Raw genomic sequence first — 15,586 nt, forward strand, 5'->3', positions numbered from 1 at the left:
TGTTTACTCATTAACCACTCGTGACAGGAAATGCTTTTTTATCTTGCAGATCAATTGCAACTTGCAAAGACCATCAAAGATTTTATTTACTGTAGAGCCAAAGGAAATAGGAACTTTATTTTTGCATTTTCAGTAACCCTCACCAAGAATAAAAGGTGTGACAGAGCTACTGATAACGGTTTTAAAAATGAAGTCACACTTGTATAGCAACTGGCATACTTTAAGCTCTTAGCGACCACCCACTGTAGATATACTGCAGCAGGGCAAGGGCTCTGCACCTGATCATGTACCTGGTACGTGATCTGACACTTCCGGGTCTGGGGCGTGCGCATGCACCGCCGGCAACCTGCTCCCACTGTGATTGGACACAGCAGAAGCCAATCAGTGGGTCCAGCAGATGTGATGTCCGCCGGGACCCGCCAATTGTTCAGGATGAAGGCAGAACGGCAGTCTGCCTATGTAAACAAGGCAGATCGCCCTTCTGTGAGAGGGGATTGTGCTGATCCCGGATCACAGGAACACTGATCTTTACATTTCGGCAGTCAAAGCACCCAGCCCCCCACAGTAGTAATCACTCACATGGAACATATTTAACCCTTTGATCGCCACTGATGTTAGCCCCTTCCCTGCCAGTGTCATTAGTACAGTAACAGTGCATATTTTTTTAGCACTGATCATTGTATTAGTGTCACTGGTCCCCAAAAAGTGTCAAAAGTGTCAGTAAGGTGTCCGATTTTTCTGCCACAATATCGCAGTCCCGCTATAAGTCGCTGATCGCTGCTATTACTAGTAAAAAAATAAAAATATACCATAGTTTGTAGACGCTGTAACTTTTGCGCAAACCGATCAATATGCATGTATTGGGATTTATTCTACCAAAACTATGTAGCAGAACACACACTGGCCTAAATTGATGAAGAAGTTTGCTTTTTTTACATTTTTTTTACTGGGAATGTTTTATAGCAGAAAGTAAAAAAAATGGCCTGGTCATTAAGGGGGTAAACCTTCCAGAGCTGAACTGGTTAATATAAGTCTGCTGTGCAGGCCATAACTTGATGTTAACTACTATGGTAGGACAAAGGGCAATAAAAAGTAATTTGGGAATTTTCTCCCAGGAAACAGAAGACTGTTGTTGGCTTGAAAAATACCCATCACCATAATTGTAAGTACTGTATGTCCTATTCTTATAATATTAGGCTTTTAGAAATTAAAGCTGAACTCCAGGAAAATATAAAAGGCACAAATTTATGCAGTTAATTCATACTAAGTGTAGTGCTTGTTATAAAGAAATATTTTAGTGGATATAAAAAAAAGGGAATAAATATAAAATTAAGTCCTTTGAAAAAAATCAGTTTGTTAGTGATATTGTGTATGAGCAAAAGAAAAATCCACAGATGTGCTTACCAGAGATAATAGGCTTTCAAACGAATGAAAAGCCAGGAGCGCACTAGTGGATAATATTTTTACAACTGTTAAATGCACTTTTCCTAAAGTGAAAACTAGCCTCATGTGATAAACAATGAAGCAAATCCTTCCTATACCTCTGTATCTTGCAGCTCTCTTTTCTCCAGCGTACACAGAGCAGATTGTAGTTCTCAGCTTCCAGGGGGCACTGATTTGATGTCATATACTCCACTGCATAGAGCTGAGTGTAATCTGAGACCTAAGTGGAGAGAAAAGAATACCCCCCCCCTCCCCAAACTAACTAACTGGGAAACAAGCACATCTGAGGCTATCAATCACCTCCTGTATGCCACAAGAGGGGCAGGCCATGGTGCCAGAAAACACTGTCAGCAGTGACACATGTAGATAGCAGAGGAAGGAGAGAGCAGTCAACATCAACACTAGATTATATGGGTTGAGACAATTACACTTTGTAGGAGGATATGCTTTGTTCTTTTTCCATTCCACTTTAAATGCAAGGAGTGTAACTGTTTGCATTTGTCTTGGTATCAACCTCTTGCAGTCCCCTGTACAACAGAGCTCAGGATTGGAGCAGGAGAAGCAGCACATCAGTGGATAGAGGGTGTATTGTCAGACTGCTGCACACCCTCCCTCGAGCTTTGTGCCTTTACCTCCATACAGGCTTTCAATTACAAAGCTGGAGCAAGAGTAAATAAAATGTGAGAGTTGCTGATCAGCATGCTTGTATTCCATTGAGGACTATAAGTCTGTCTGCCATGGTGGGAGATCCCTGTGAATGAATATCACATCTGTGCGGGCAAAGCCAATTTTAAATGTGACAGTGGCTGTGGGGAGAAGATCCTATGACTGCTGTCAGGAGGTGAGGGGAGCAGAAACTGGAACATGTTACATTTTATGCTGTGAGTGTGGGTGTAACGTGTTCCAAAGCTGAACTTATCGTTTAGGTCAAAAACAACTTTTAGGCTCAAATGACAAAGCTACCACAAAAGGGTCAGGATACCATTTTTAAATCTATTTTCAGATGAGTACAGATTTGAAAATAAGAGTTACATGGCTGAAAATTAATATCTATATCTTGTGTTTAGTCTATGAGACCATTTGTCTTCAACCGCAACCTTCAATAAACATTAGTAATTGAGTTCAATTGCCCCCTGTACCTTTTCTAGTGACATGTGTACCCCAAGGGATAATTCTAATGGGTTAAAGTGGTTTTATTATCCAAATAAGCTAATTTTACTATATTTCTTTTTTTTTTTAGTTTAAAAACAATAAATACATTGATATATATTTAGAAGCTTTAACAATAAATGTTCACACTTTAGAGACATGAGATGAACTTGCAAACCCTGAGGGGTACCTTGTAAATTGTTTATTGTGATTAAAGGGTACATAATATAATAAATGTACGAAATACAGCACTTGTTAGCCCACAATACTGGTGCAGTATTATTTATGACCTAAATGAAGAAGGTGTTACTAATGAAACCCACATCCTCACTCTGCTGCATCTCAGTCTATCAGCATGATGAGATACAGCCGAGAAGCTCCAAAAATGATATTCTGCTTTTATTTCACATCACTCCTATCTTTTCAATGTAAGTATTTTTAGATTTTGTTATCACGTATAATGTTTCTCTTACTCAGTATTGCTTTTATATTTTAGTAATAAAAATGTAGTGTTGTAAAGTTAACCACTTAAGTCCTGGAAGGATTTGCCCCCTTAATGACCAGGCCATTTTTTGCGATACGGCACTGCGTTGCTTTAACTGACAATTGCGTGGTTGTGTGACGTTTAAGCTGAGGAGACCTAGTGACAGTAGTTTGCACGCCAAGGCAGCGTTTTTTTCTGCACAATTTTAAAGTTTTGATGTAAGTGTAATGATTTTGGATTTTATGAATAAACCTAGCAGTATTATACTATGGGGGTTTATTTACGAAATGCAAATCCACTTTGCACTGAAAATGCACTTGAAAGCGCCTGAAAGTGCACTTGGAAGTGCAGTCGCTCTAAATCTAAGGGGTAGATCTGAAATGAGTGGAAGCTCTGCTGATTTTTTTATCATCCAATCACGTGCAAGCTAAAATGCAGTTTTTTACTTTCCTTGCATGTCCCCCTCGGATCTACAGCGACTTTACTTCCAAGTGCGCTTTCAGTGCACTTTAAAGTGCACTTGCAGTACAAAGTGGATTTTCCTTTAGTAAATAACCCCCAATATACTCTTTTCTCTTAATTCATTTTTTTTTTTTTTATCATTAAAGTATTTTTATTGAAATTTCCATACAAATAACAGAAAAATTAAATGCAGCTGGTTTTGGTATATAACAATCAGGTATAGCAGTAAAACATTTACATACTAATCTCAATCAAAGTAAAGGACAGTATTCATACAAATGATCAAATAAAGCATACATAAACAGTATAGCACCATCCCTGTTTACCCCATTGGGTTCTAACTGTAAACAGGCGCTAACTAATATAATGACAGCATTATCATGGACAATTCAAGAAATTAGAAAAAGAGAGAACTGTGAAGCCTTGATATTACTCCTGGAATAATACTGAAATATGGTTTAAGAACTGCAGCTCATGTTTTTGAGTGAGGTAGAAGCTCTAGGGTGACTAGTCCATATTTGCCACAATTTCTCAAACTTGACCGTGTTGTAATTTTTATACACCAACATTAACTCATATTGAGCTTGTGTATTCAACCTTATAACAACATCAGATAAATTCGGTGCTTTGTTGGATTTGCATAGTTTTGTTATAGTCAGCCTTGCTGCTATTAATACATTTGCTACTACTGTTCTATATTCTACAGAGTAAAGATCCAGATTTATTCCTAAAAGGGCCATTGCGGGAGTAAGGGGAAGTAAATTACCAGTGAGGTTAGCAATAAATGTCAAAACTGATTTCCAAAAACTACTAAGATTTTTGCAACTCCATAAAATATGATAAGGGGAACCAGTTTGTTCATTGCATCGCCAGCAAGTTGGGGAGAGTGATGGGTAGATTTTGGAAAGTGTATTGAGTGTAAGGTACCATCTGTTTAATATCTTTTGGGCATTATCCCAATGTTTAACGCAGGATGATGCTCTAGTGCTCAGAATTATGGCCTTATTCCATTGTTGCCAAAAAATAGATAAGGAAAGATCCTTTTCCCATTTCAGCATATTATTGGGGTTTTCTGGGAATTTTCTAGGGAATTCTGAGAAAAGTTTGTAAAATAAGGATATTCCTTTCTTATCACAAGCGTATTTGTTCAGTAGGAACTTCCAGATTATTGATGGGATATTCATGCTCGATTCTGGGTCAAGTTTCTTTAATCTTTCAAAATGTCTAAGTTTTTCTATCACTAACTCTTTATAGGCTAGGGGTAGGTTGACATAGTAATTAAACCCCTGTGAAATCCAATTATTCACTGAGATACGGGCTCTACAGTAGTCCAGCACTCTTAAGGGCACAGGGATTTTAATTAGTTCACCTAGTTCTTTTGATTTAGATAATATGTGTTTCCAAACTATCAACGTGGATTTAACAGTGATGAGTTTTGGTATTACGACTTTAGGAAGCAAAGCATACGCTATAGCTAATGCACACGTCATTGCCCTTAGTGACTTCTTTTTCCATATTTACCCAAAGTTTCTCGTCTGAATTAGAAAACCAAAATTTCATTTGATCAAGGATTGACGCATAGTAATATTGTCGAATATCTGGGAGACCCATTCCACCTTTATTCTTAGTAGTGGTAAGAATTGAGAAGGCTACTCTAGGTTTTTTATCATTCCAAATACATTTTTTAAGTTTTAGATTCACCTGGTTGAAAAATGTATTGTTCACCTGGATGGGGAGCGAGCGGAAATAATAAAGAATTTTGGGAAGGGTCTGCATTTTAAAAGCCGCTATTTTCCCTACCCAGGAGAGTTGTGTTTTATGGAAAGATTTGAGATCCTTTTTTATATTTTCTAGTAGTTTAGGGAAATTTACTTCATATAATTTAGCTGTTGGATAGGTAAGTTGGATCCCCAAATAAGGAATGGAGGGCTGGTCCAGATTATAAGTCATTTTATTTTTAAGGGTCATGTAGCTTTTTGGGATATATTCATAGGCAGGACATGACATTTGTTGCTATTAATTTTGTAGTATGAGATTTTCCCAAAGGATTCTAATATATTTTGCACATTGGTGAGAGAGGTTTCAGGATTGGATAAGGAAAGTATTATATCATCGGCGAATAATCCTAATTTGTGTTCAATATTGCCCACTTTAATACCTGTAATTAATTCATTCGAACGGATTAGTTCTGCCAAAGGTTCTATTGCCAATGAAAATATTATAGGCGAAAGAAGGCAGCCCTGTCTTGTGCCATTAGAAAGGTCAAAGCTTTTGGACAAATTTCCTGAAGTGAATACTTTAGCAGAGGGCTTCGTATAGAGGGACATTATGGCTGAATGAATGAAACCTGTAAATCCAAATTTCATAAGTGTTGCCGATAGATAGCCCCAATGAACTCTATTGAATAAAAGAAAAAACAAAGCGCATATATGTATAAATGGCAAATAGCTGCTGAACACCAGGGTCAATAATCACAAATCCCTGAAAACAATATATAACAGATGGTGCAGCGCTGTAATATAGGTACTAAAAGTCCATGAATAAAAATAATGCAAAACTGTATCCAAATAATCATCAGTGATGTGGCTTTATGCAGAAAAGGAAGCGTTGTTACGTCACCCGCGGCCATCTCGCATCCTCATCCACACGCTTTAGCATCTGGCACTGGATTAGAGCCTTGTAAGTTTTATTCTGATTGTTTGTTATTAAAGTCTCTCTACGAAAAGCACTATGTTGTACCCTTCTCTATTCACATGAGCCATGTCTCCTGGGATTATCTGTTCTGCATAGCCCTTAGTCTTTTGCAGGTATCCGGCTGATCTGGACCTGCTGCCTACTGTCTTAATTGATCCGTAAAGGAAGGTGCACATTGACCCTCTGTAATTAAAGGGTCCCTGCGCTGAGGTGAGAGGCCATTTCTGACATTGGTGGAGGGATCACATACTCCCACTGAGTTTTTCTGCATGAAGCCACATCACTGATGATTATTTGGATATAGTTTTGCATTATTTTTATTTATGGACTTTTAGTACCTATATTACAGCGCTGCACTATCAGTTAAATATAACTCTATCGAATGCCTTCTCTGCATCTAAAGCAAGAAGCAGAGAAGGCAATCCACTATTCTCCACTTGTTGAATCAAATTAATCATACACCTTGTTCCATCAGGGGCCTGCCGACCTTTAACAAAGCCCACTTGATCCAATCCAATAAGATAGGGAGTAATTTCCAACAGTTTACTAGCTAGTATTTTAGCATAAATTTTAATGTCGGAGTTTAACAATGATATTGGCCTATAATTGGCCGGTGAAGTAGTACCTTTCCCAGGTTTCGGTATTGTTATTATAATAGCTTCCAACATTTCCTTTGGGAAATTATTACTACTGGAGGCTGTAATATTGTACATTTAGTCAGGTGGGGTAGTAAAGTAGTGGCAAATGTTTTATAATATTCACCAGAGAGGCCGTAGACACCTGGTGCCTTATTAATTGGGATGTCTTTAATGGCCTTTGATATTCCCTGTTCTGTAATCGGCTTATTTAGATTATCAAAGGTAGCAGCATCAATCTTTGGAAGCTTGACATTATCTAGAAATTTTGTTATGTCCTCCGCTTAAGGTTGGGGAGTATTCTTATCCTCCTTTAGATTATAGAGGAGTCCATAATAATCTGAGAAGTTGTCCGTTATATCTTGGGGATTGTAAATGACCCTTCCATTGTCATGATGGACCATTTTCTGAATTCTACCTTTGATTTTTTGGGAGGCTAACAACTTCCCTGCTCTGTTACCTTGTGAATAAAAGTTAAGTTTTAGTTTCCTAAAATATTTATCTTGGTTAGTTACTAGAGTAGCTCTTAATTCGTTTCTACAGTTATTAAGTTGGTATAACAACTGTGGGTCATTAGGTCGCTTTTTATGATCATTTTGTAGGGTTTTAATATCCCTCATTAGTTTTATCTATAGTGGTAGATTTCCTCTTTTTCTCCTTAGAGGCTAGTTGAATTAGCAAACCTCTAATGTAGGCTTTGTGGGTACACCAAAGAGTAGTGCTCGACACAGAATCATTATCATTTACCATAAAGAACTCCTGTAGCTTTTCTTTCATCACAGACATGTGCTTCTCTTGTGATAAAATATAAGTATTATTTCTCCATAGAAATGTGTTGTTGCATTGCTGGTCCACCTGTATTTCTAATATAATTGGTGCATGGTCTGACCAGGTAATGTTATGAATTTTGGCGTCTATTGTTTTTTGTAAGAGTTTTGTCTGTGATGAAAAAATCTATTCTTGAGTAGGTTTTATGTGCATTGGAAAAGAATGTATAATCCCTTTTGATGGAGTCAAGACACTTCCAGGGGTCATACAGGTCTTCTTGAAAAAAAAGATAACTTAGTCCCAATCTGATGGTGTGGTTCTTCTTGGTCATATCAATATTTGGTTCCATAGGGGCATTAAAGTCACCACAAATGATGTTACCTTTTTGGATTTTACGTATTTTTTTCAATATTTTCCGCAAGAATCGGTGAGGATGTGTGTTGGGTGCATAGACATTGGCAATTGTATATGTTATGTTGTCTATGGTAGCCACTAATATAATAAATCTTCCGTGGTCATCTGTTTATAAATCCAGCATCTTAAATGTTACGGTGTCTCTTACTGCAATAATTACTCCTTGTTTCTTTTTGTGATTGTCTAAGTGGAAAATATGTGGATATTTGTTGTGAGTGAACTTCAGTGAATTGTTTTTAGCAAAATGTGATTCCTGGACGCATACTATGTCACTTCCAAACTTTAAGGCATCAGTCCATAGAGCTTTCCGTTTGTGGGGACTGTTGAGTCCTTTTGCGTTTAATGATAGTAGTTTAAGTCCCATTAATGTGAAAATAAAGATAGCAAAGTGTCACGTTGCTATTATTAGGATAAACCAGATTATTCCAGCGAGGTTATGCATTATATAACGGAATGTTGGAGAGAGCCATATAGCTAAGTTCATGAAGGTAAAGCAAAACCAACTTCTTAACACAACTGAAGAAAAACTGAAAAAAAACAAAAAACTGTAAAAACAAGGAGGAGTTGTGGACAACTCCTGTGTACTATTATGTTAGTACTTGCAGTTGGGGGAAAAGTAAATCTTTGGGATACAATTATAATGAGTTCCCTGAAGAAATGATATACCTGAGGACATAACGGTATAATACTCCATATTGTCTATGAGGTTAGTCAGGTTAGGAGCAGGAGAGAATGCCAGTATAGGTGCCCTTTATCCATGGCTAGTTTGCCATTGTGGTGCTATTTTCCCCAGAGGGGGTTTCTCCAAATTAAGATCACCTTCTTTTGGTAATAATCTCCATGATTTGAGGTACTTCTGCCCTTCTTCTAGCGTGTAAATAGAGTGGGAGATGCTATCCCTCTCTATGAGCAGTTTAGTAGGAAACCCCCATTTGTACACAATGTTATGGTTGCGGAGGATTTTGGTTATTGGATTCAAATTTTTTCGGGCCAAAATGGTTGCTTGTGACAAATCCCAGTATAGCTGAATGCCCGCAAAAGGATCTGGTAGTGGAGAACGTTGTCTCGCAAGTTGCATCAAATGATCTTTCACATGGTAAAAATGTATTTTCGCAATTACATCCCTGAGCAACATTTCTGGTATGTGAGAGGGCTTAGGCAGCCTGTGCACTCTATCTATTACCAGCTCTTTAGGAGATATTGTAGGTATCAGATCAGACATTATTCGGCATAAAAATTGTTTCAAATCTGAAATTTTTATATTTTCAGGGATTCCTCTAAATTTTATATTGTTCCGTCTGGATCTGTCCTCTAAATCGGAAACCTTCAACTGTAGATGTTTAATTTCATCCTCCAGATCTACGTGTGAATCCACTAAGCCATTGTGGGCTTCAGTAAAATCGGCGGGCGAATGAGAGAAGCGGGCTGGCGAGCAGAGCTGACATCTCTCTCCGCCCACCTAGCATCACCGCTGTACCGCCCTCACAGCGTGAGGAATGTCGGCGGTGCGGCGGGGAGCAGAGAGATGACATCATCTCTCCCTGCCCGCCTAGCATTACCGCTCTTCTGCCCTCACAGCATACAGAATGTCGGAGGTGCAGCGGGGAGCAGAGAGATGACATCATCTCTCACCGCCCGCCCCGCAGCCCGCCGCAGTGGCATTCCTCATCTGGTGGCACAGGCAGGTGACATGGCAAGTGGCATTCCTCAACTGGTGGCAGGCAAGCGTCGCAAGTGGCATTCCTCATGTGGTGGCAGGCAGCGTGGCAAGTAGCATTCCTCATCTGGTGGCACAGGCAGGTGACGTGGCAAGTGGCATTCCTCAACTGGTGGCACAGGCAGGTGACGTGGCAAGTGGCATTCCTCAACTGGTGGCAGGCAAGCATGGCAAGTGGCATTCCTCATCTGGTGGAAGGCAGCACGGCAAGTGGCAATCCTCATCTGGTGGCAGGCGACGTGGAAAATGACACACTCAGGGCTCCAACTGATTCTGCATTATGGTGAGTTAAACTATTTCATTTATATTACAATGTAATATAAGAAATAATGCGCTTCATTCATTCTGACACCATACCAACCATGGTGCCGTGATGATTGAAATACCAACAGCAGAACACCAGCTATTGCCCAAATAAATTGCCCACGAAATTCGCTTCCCTCCCGCTGCGTGTGCGTACATCCCCCCTCCCCCCTCTTGCCGGGCCTTGGCACAATTTTCTTCCACGCAGCCAGTCCCCGGTGCCAAAAATGTTGGGGACCACTGGTCTACCCTTTCTCCCAAAGCATCCATTTCCATCTTGGATTTTTGCATAAAGGATAGCATATCTTGCTGGAGAGCTCCCCTTAAGGATAGTAGCATTTCCTTAAGATCTGTGTCAACTATGGGCTGGCCAGAAGTGGGGAATGCATTAAGCTTTTCATTATAAGGGTTGTTTGTGAATGTAGCATTTACATTAGGGTGAGAGTCACTTACATAACTTTCAGCAACAGAAATTCTTTTTTTTTGTCTCAGTGGGCTGTTGATGTCTGCATTAGCTGGGTCAGAGCTGTTATGCTCTCTCCCCCCCTCCCTCCTCCTTCACACTGATCAGCCTGCATTCCTATGCTGTGCTGTGAGTGGGAGGGGCCGGCACCATGCTGTTTCTCTGGAGTCCCGGTGTCTTGCCGAGAAATTTCCCCTGGTGGATAAGGACCCCCCTGTACTACGCATGCGCTGCACTTGCGCAGTACAAACTACTATGGTGATGGCAAAAATTGCTGAACATAAACAGCTGTGAGTGAACTCTACACCGCGCATGCGCAATTAACATGACATTCTACCAAACAATGCCGCGCGCTCCCGATGCTCGTGCTACTCTGCAAGGGGCGGCTCTATTATTAGTGTTATATCGTCTAAGTAAGGGGCAGGTCTATTATTACGCTCTATTATTACTGTTATATCTGTAGGCACCCGCCCCTTACACGATATAACAGTAATAATAGACCCGCCCCTTGCAGAGTAGCATGAGCATCGGGAGCGTGCGGCATCGTCTGGTACAATTTTCGCCAGCTCCCTAGTCCTTCGTACTGCGCAAGCGCTGCGCCTGCACAGTACAGGGGAGTCCTTATCCGCCGGGCGGACCTTTCTTGGCAGAACATCGGCCAGGTTGTTAAATGTGCTTAATTTACGGGGCTTACCTTTGTTTTTTCTTTTCCCTGACATCATCAGCTGCTTCCTCGGTATCTCCCCTGCTATGCTATGCTGTGTTATCAGGTAGGCTATAAATAGTGCTGGGCTGCTTCAGGGAGACTCGGTTCTCAGAGCTCTTCTATAGTGCGACCATCCACTTCCGATGCTGGCCATGCCCCCCAATTGCCATACGTTTTAAATGGATATCCGATCATCGTGAAAGCTGGGAAGGTGATAACTTTGGATATAGGATATTCCAAATGCTTTTAACACACCGGTGGAAGGAAGGAGTCATTTCCATATAATGACCATATCCAACAGCCCTAACCATTGATGGGAGTTATCATCCTAATATAATAACAGGCGTATTTAAAGATTTGTGCTGGTGAGTGTGGACCCACGAGGGGAGCATGGAGTTTCACCTCAGAATTACACCAACTGCATATTTGCACAAGCCCAGCACACTGTACTGGATGGACCTTATATGATTGCACTTTTTTTGCACTATAATTGCACTGAGCACTTTATACTATATTGTTAAGTAATATCATGCCATTGATGTAGGCATTGTATTATTATCAGATATTATATTGGTGTAGGCACTGTATTATTATTATTATCAGATATTATATTAGTGTTTATTGTTTACAGGAGCAGCGCTGAGTGTAACTTTTATCTTTCAACGTTGCACCCAAACAAAATTTATGTCCTTTTTAGAGCTTTCTTTTGGTGGTACTTGATCACCTCCTGCAGTTTTAGTTTTTTGCGCTATAAACAAAAGAGCGACAATTTAAAAAAAAAAAAAACTATATTTTTTACTTTTTGCTACAATACATTTCCGAAAAAAATGTAAAAAAACAAATTTCTTCATCAATTTAGGCCAATATGTATTCTTCTACATATTTTTGGTTAAAAAAAAAATCGCAATAAGGATATATTGTTTGCGCAAAAGTTATCGTGTCTACAATCTATGGGGTAGATTTATGGACTTTTATTTTTTTCTAATGGTAATGGAGGCGATCTGTGATTTTTAGCAGAACTTCGACATTGCTGCAGACAAATCTGACCCCAAATTACACTTTTTGGGGTCCAGTGACATTATTACATTGATCAGTGCTATAAAAATGCACTGATTAATGTATAAATGACACTGGCAGGGAAGGAGTTAACACTAGGGGCGATCAAGGGGTTAACTGTATTCCCTAGGTGTGTTCTAACTGTAGGGGGGATGGGCTTACTGGGACATGACAGAGATCATTGTTCCCGATCACTGTCATGTCATATCATGTCATCTGACAGAACGGGAAATCGCCTTGTTTACAAAGGTAGATCCTCGTTCTGCCTCTGTGCATAACGATCGCAGGCAGCCGGTGAACATTGAGCCTGCCGGATCCGTGGGCACACTCCCCAGGCCCGCAGCGAGCACGTGCGCCCGCAATCTCACATGCACAGACTGACGTACAGTTATGTCGGTTCACACAGGAGAGCCGACTTGCCGCAGTAAATGTACATGAGCTGGTCGGCAAGTGGTTAAAGTGAAACTCTACCTTTCTATGCATTTTACAGGGGGACAATCAGCTTCTACATGCCCATGTCGATTGAACTTCCTGCTTTTTCTTATTCAGGACTTTCTGTAACCTGGCCTCACCCTACTTCTACTACAACCATTCTAACTGGTCTAAGCATTTCAATCCATCCTCTGGATAAACTGCCTCATTCCGCCAGGTGGGGCTTTCAACTTTTTTTTCAGGGCTCTCTGCACTCCTGAGTGATCCTCTGGGAAGTTAGGCAATGCCCAGATGACTGTGAGATGGAGGGCTGTCGCTAACCTTAATACAAGATGATCTACCGGACACAAGTCTACTCCTTCTAGAAAGAAAACAATATCTAATTCTGAACCTCTCCGAGCTTGAATCTTATGCCGTGTACACACGACCAGACTTTCCGTCGGAACTCCATTGGAAAGACCGTCGGAGTCTATTCTGAAGCAAAATCTGGTCGTGTGTACGCGGCATTAGACATCCTTCTGCTTGAAGATCATGTAATCACCGACGCAGGCGGGACGCTTATTAGGCATCGCCTCGAGTGCGGCTTTCTCCTCCTCACACAAGTGCAGACACCACAGCGTCGGTGAGCTCTTGTCTTAAGCACTTCCAGGTAATACTTCATGACTTTATCACATCCATTTACTCCTTCCTACTCCTTAGCTACATATCCCTTACTATCCCTATGGATTTATCCATTCATTTAGATAACTGATTATTACTCTTATCCATCTGGCTATGGTGTGGAGGAGATGCCTGCGTTTTGGGAGATGATGCTGGTGGGCGCCTGTTGTGCGCTGTGTTGCTTGCCACCTCAGCTCCGGGGAAGGGTGCGTTTCCATGCCCAGTCCCTACCGTGTTCCACAGTTTGGTCATATTGTGAGTACCCAGAAATTGACATTTTGTCTTTTCTGGTTTTTTCATTTTAATTTATTTTTTATTTTTTTGATGGTGTTATACCTTTGTTATTTCAGAAGTCCTGTAGCATCCGCCCCTGAAGAAGTGTATTCACAGAAACGCGTCGGGCACCATGGATGCAGCCACTGAGTTTTAATATAGGATTTTACGCTGATCTACCTTTTGATGCATCTCACATTTTTTATACTTGATACTCATTTTATATCATGTGTCTTGTGCTTTCCAGTATACATGTAATTCTTGTACATTACAATTTGTAACAGCTATTTATTGGTATGACTGTTTGTATATGCATGTAACTATGTAGGTCATGTTCTGTGCACTTGCACACGTAACCCTTTACATGTGACATATACCAGGATGTTTTTTTACACAATAAATTTGAACATTTTTTTCTCACCTCAATCTGTCTACTGCCTCATTTAAAGTCCCACTCGGCCCCTCCTCTTTCTCTTGTATTTGGGATGGAGGCACAGTCCCATGCCTCACTCAAAGTCCCACCCCTTTCCAGTATAATGCGTATGTGCAAAGGGGATTTGGCTTCTGTCTCGTGAGATGAATGGCCACGAAAACTCAAGGCCCTCATTATCAAAATGGAGGAATGGATATGACTACCATGTTCACTCTCGATAGCCTCAAGAGGAATCTCATTACGATAAATGTTGTTGGAAAATATATAGGCTAGATTGCAGATCCATGGAGAAAATCAAGGCATTTGTCCCCTCTGTCTTGGGGTGCAGAACTGATTCAGACATCCTCCTAAGTTTGTAATTGCTGTGAGAAGCAAAGTAGTCTGTCTGTGGTTGGCCCCACCCGTGGACCAGCTCATAGAAGACCTACAGTGTAGGGCCCACTCATGCTCCGGAAAGTTTGCATGATGGTCAGTCTGTCTGTGTGTTCAAGTCCCCTAGGAGGTAAACTGCTTTTGGAATTTGCAGGTGATTTCCTGACCTCGACAGCGTGGGGTTCACCTCTCTTAATAGCATATTGCTACAAGTTCCTCTTTGGTGATGAATATAGGCAACTGCTGCCATGTTGTTCAACTGCAGAGGGACTGATCTTCCCTTAATTCTGTGTAGTAAGGCGAAAGGTGCTAAAGAAGCTGCTTGGATTTCTAGGGAATTTAAGACTACCCTGCTTGGCTGGGAATCTCCCATTGGACTGAACCGACGGTTACTCACAGTGTGCCTTGCAGGCTATCTTTGCCGAGATGAATAGTAATTGTGATCTAGTCTAATGGTTCTAACGGGGCAACTTCATCAGATTCTCCCTCTTCAGCCACCACCGTATACTCCTACTCATACTGAGTGATAGTTGATAACTGTGCCAGACTGTTAACTGTTTCCTCAATTGTGCTAAGAATCCCAGCTTAAACTGTCGAAGTCAGAGCGCCCAAGGTATTATTGGTATGATGATATTGTGCTCCAAAAATTGAGGCACTGAGAAATGGTCAAACAAGTGGAGATTACTGTCTTCAGGATTCCTTCTTTGACTGCCACCATTTTCTCTCTTGGAAGCCGAACAGAGGAGTTGGCAGAGTACATCCTGGCATATTAACTGTTAAGTTAGAGAGAGTTAATAATACCAGCAATATCCCCGCAGGGTGTTTATGAGAATCTCTTGGTGTGTCAGCAATTGTTTCAGACCTCTGAATAAAAGAATAATGTTGTCCAGGTAGCAGCGCACTCTGAGAACTTGTTCTCTAAGTGGAGCTAACACTGCACTGAGAACCCTTGTGAACAGTCTCAGAGACCTGCATAGGACTCCATTTTGAAGATCTCTAATGCCCCGTACACACGATCGGAATTTTCATCGGAAAAACCTTGGATGGTTTTTCCAATGGAATTACGCTCAAGCTTGGCTTGCATACACACAGTCACACAAAAGTTCTCTGAAATTTGGACCG

General features: G+C 40.8%; 1 protein-coding gene across 1 annotated transcript in view; it reads left to right on the plus strand.

The window, feature by feature from the left end:
- The first annotated feature begins 2,935 nt into the window (after window positions 1-2,935).
- LOC141125202 (uncharacterized) overlaps window positions 2,936-15,586 on the plus strand; it is a 54,182-nt gene continuing 41,531 nt past the window's right edge. The window contains exon 1 of the mRNA XM_073612301.1: window positions 2,936-3,020. Coding sequence (XP_073468402.1) covers window positions 2,948-3,020 — 73 coding nt within the window. The 5' untranslated portion in view covers window positions 2,936-2,947. The remainder of the gene's footprint in view (window positions 3,021-15,586) is intronic.

Source organism: Aquarana catesbeiana, linkage group LG01, assembly GCF_042186555.1.
Source record: "Aquarana catesbeiana isolate 2022-GZ linkage group LG01, ASM4218655v1, whole genome shotgun sequence".
NCBI classification, from domain to species: Eukaryota; Metazoa; Chordata; class Amphibia; order Anura; family Ranidae; genus Aquarana; species Aquarana catesbeiana.